Source organism: Phalaenopsis equestris, unplaced genomic scaffold (assembly GCF_001263595.1).
Source record: "Phalaenopsis equestris unplaced genomic scaffold, ASM126359v1 Scaffold000002, whole genome shotgun sequence".
Classification (NCBI taxonomy): Eukaryota; Viridiplantae; Streptophyta; class Magnoliopsida; order Asparagales; family Orchidaceae; genus Phalaenopsis; species Phalaenopsis equestris.
In genome coordinates, this window is record NW_018164444.1 from 64,830,463 (window position 1) to 64,832,793 (window position 2,331).

A 2,331-nucleotide genomic window follows, 5' to 3' on the forward strand; every position below is an offset into this window, starting at 1 on the left:
TTATATATATATATATATAAGGCTATCAAATTCCTATGTATTTAAACGGCTAACATCTAAACTTAACCTTTTACATTTACATCACATTGATATTTCATATCACATCAAAAATATTATTATAAATAATTAAATAAATATGTTAAATACACCTTTCCATGCACAGGGAAAGTGGCATTTATGTAAAAAAAAAATAAATTTAGACAGTAATAGTTTCTCTTCCCAGAATAATTAAGTTGTTAAATATGTAAATACATAATAATTAAGTTGTGTGTATGTAAATTTTCCCAGAAAATTAAAAAACAAAAGAAGAAAGAAAGAAAGGACTTCACTAGCATCCCTAACGGCAATAGTTCAAATTTTCCTCAGTTCAATTTACAGAGCTTCATATAAAACAAAGCTATCTCAATCAACTAAGTCCTTTGGCTAATAAAAACTAAGATCTGAATCCTACCACACTACAAATTCTATAAATTATCACAAACTTGTCTCAGGCTTGAAACCTGGCAGGTCTGACTGCACAAAACTTCAGAAAGTCATCTATTCCTTTAGGTTGGAACCCATGAAACCTGCATTCTGAAACAAAATTCAGAAGAAGAAGAGGAAGAAGAAGGAGACTGCAAGTTAAAAGAGAAATCAAGCTAAAACCTTCTCTGATTTCCTATGAAAAATGATTTGTATTTCGCTTATTAAGTTTTTCATTTCTTCAGCATAGTAGTCATGATCCTTCATCTCCCACAACTGCTCCTGGATTCTCTCCAGGACATTGTCAAGGTCACAGAAATTTTTTAAATCTAAAGCGTCTGTTGAGGGGAGTTGCAATAAGCTCTTAACTGCTTGTAGTGCCTGGAAAAAAAGTTAAAAAAAAAAAAAAAAGATCAACCCACAATAGTTATAATAAAAGGAATTATGGCTATAAAAAAAGCTCGACATTCATAAACAATTTTTTTTAATTCATTAAGAAGCCCATATTTTATCCATTCATTAAGCGAGTCAAAGAACAACAATAGCAACAAGCCTTTATCCCACTAAGTGGGGTCGGCTGCATGGATCTTTCTTTTTCATTGTGTCCCATCGAGTATCATCCTTTCACTTAATTCTAATAAAATTAAGAACAAATTTTATACAACATGCCCAGCGCTTTTTAGGTCTATCTCACTTAATCGGCTCATCAGATGGTCGACAATTTATATGACCAAACCATCTATGACGACTCTCTCTAATCTCGTTTGTCACTGGTGCTACACCAATCCTTTCATGGATATATTCGTTTCTATATTCATTCGTTTCACATTTTGTCTCTAAGTGTAAAACCACTCATCCACCTAAGCATTCCCATCTCAGCAACACTAAACTTAGTTTTATGCTTCTTAAGTGAGTCAAACACAAATAATTTTTTTAGCTAAATTTTTAAACAAGCTAGACACAAGCAAACCTTTCTTTGATTGTGTCCCCCCCCCCTGCTGCTGTCTCTCTCTCTCTCTATATATATATATATTTCATTAACATCGCCTAAATCTTTTATATCACACAAAAACAACTATTTTAACTTATAAAAAGTGAAATACACGTTTTCATGTATAGATAAGGTAGCTTATATAAAAATAAAATGAAATGTACAATTTTTTTTTCCTTTCTTTTTCATGAAGGGTGTCAATCACCTACTATTTGATGAAATTAGGACTTCAGCTCAATTATTTATGAATCTACCATTGATAAACAAAAAGAAAAATTTGAATGTGGGGAAGGACATGGAGCTGGATGCAGGAACAGTTGCCATGACACTACATGACTATTGTTTATAAAATTTATCTTTAATATTCAGTATTTTTAATGGTTTTTCCTAAATAAGATGAAATAATCTAATGAAATAAATGCAGTAAATAAAATGAAAATTTTATGGACATGCAAACCATCTAACACAAACCATCTACTAGACTTAGAAGGACCGTTCTGTATTTATTTATTTATTTCATGAGAAAGCTCAGACTTTTAAGCCACATTCATGCTTGAGTCAATGTCTTCATCATATCCACCAAAATGAAGGTTGAGCTTAACAAGATGCCACTTAATGATGAGGTCTAACCTCAATACCCATGAAAAAAGACCTTCATACTTTGTTTACCAGGTTCATTTTTCGAGTCAAATCATCTTAAGTGAGAATGATAAAGAAAAAAAAATCCAAATCTTATTTGTACACCAGAATATATATATCTATGTGTGTGTGTGTGTGTGTGTGTTGGTGCATTTACGTACATAACACACTAGGGCTGTAAACGAGCCGAACTTGAGCGAGCTCAGGCTTGGCTCGTGTTCGGCTCCGTCGGAATAGAT

At 32.4% G+C, this 2,331-nt stretch overlaps 1 protein-coding gene across 2 annotated transcripts in view; it reads right to left on the bottom strand.

The window, feature by feature from the left end:
• Window positions 1-310: 310 nt before the first annotated feature.
• LOC110027817 (hsp70 nucleotide exchange factor FES1) overlaps window positions 311-2,331 on the bottom strand; it is a 14,972-nt gene continuing 12,951 nt past the window's right edge. Inside the window, exons 7-8 of one of the 2 annotated variants that reach the window (XM_020729421.1) lie at window positions 646-843; window positions 311-566 (exon numbers count right to left, since the gene is read on the bottom strand). In XM_020729421.1, the coding sequence (XP_020585080.1) occupies window positions 546-566; window positions 646-843 (219 nt within the window). In that variant the 3' untranslated portion in view covers window positions 311-545. Of the gene's footprint in view, window positions 574-645; window positions 844-2,331 lie in introns of both variants that reach the window. The other variant, XM_020729414.1, reaches the window with a different exon arrangement.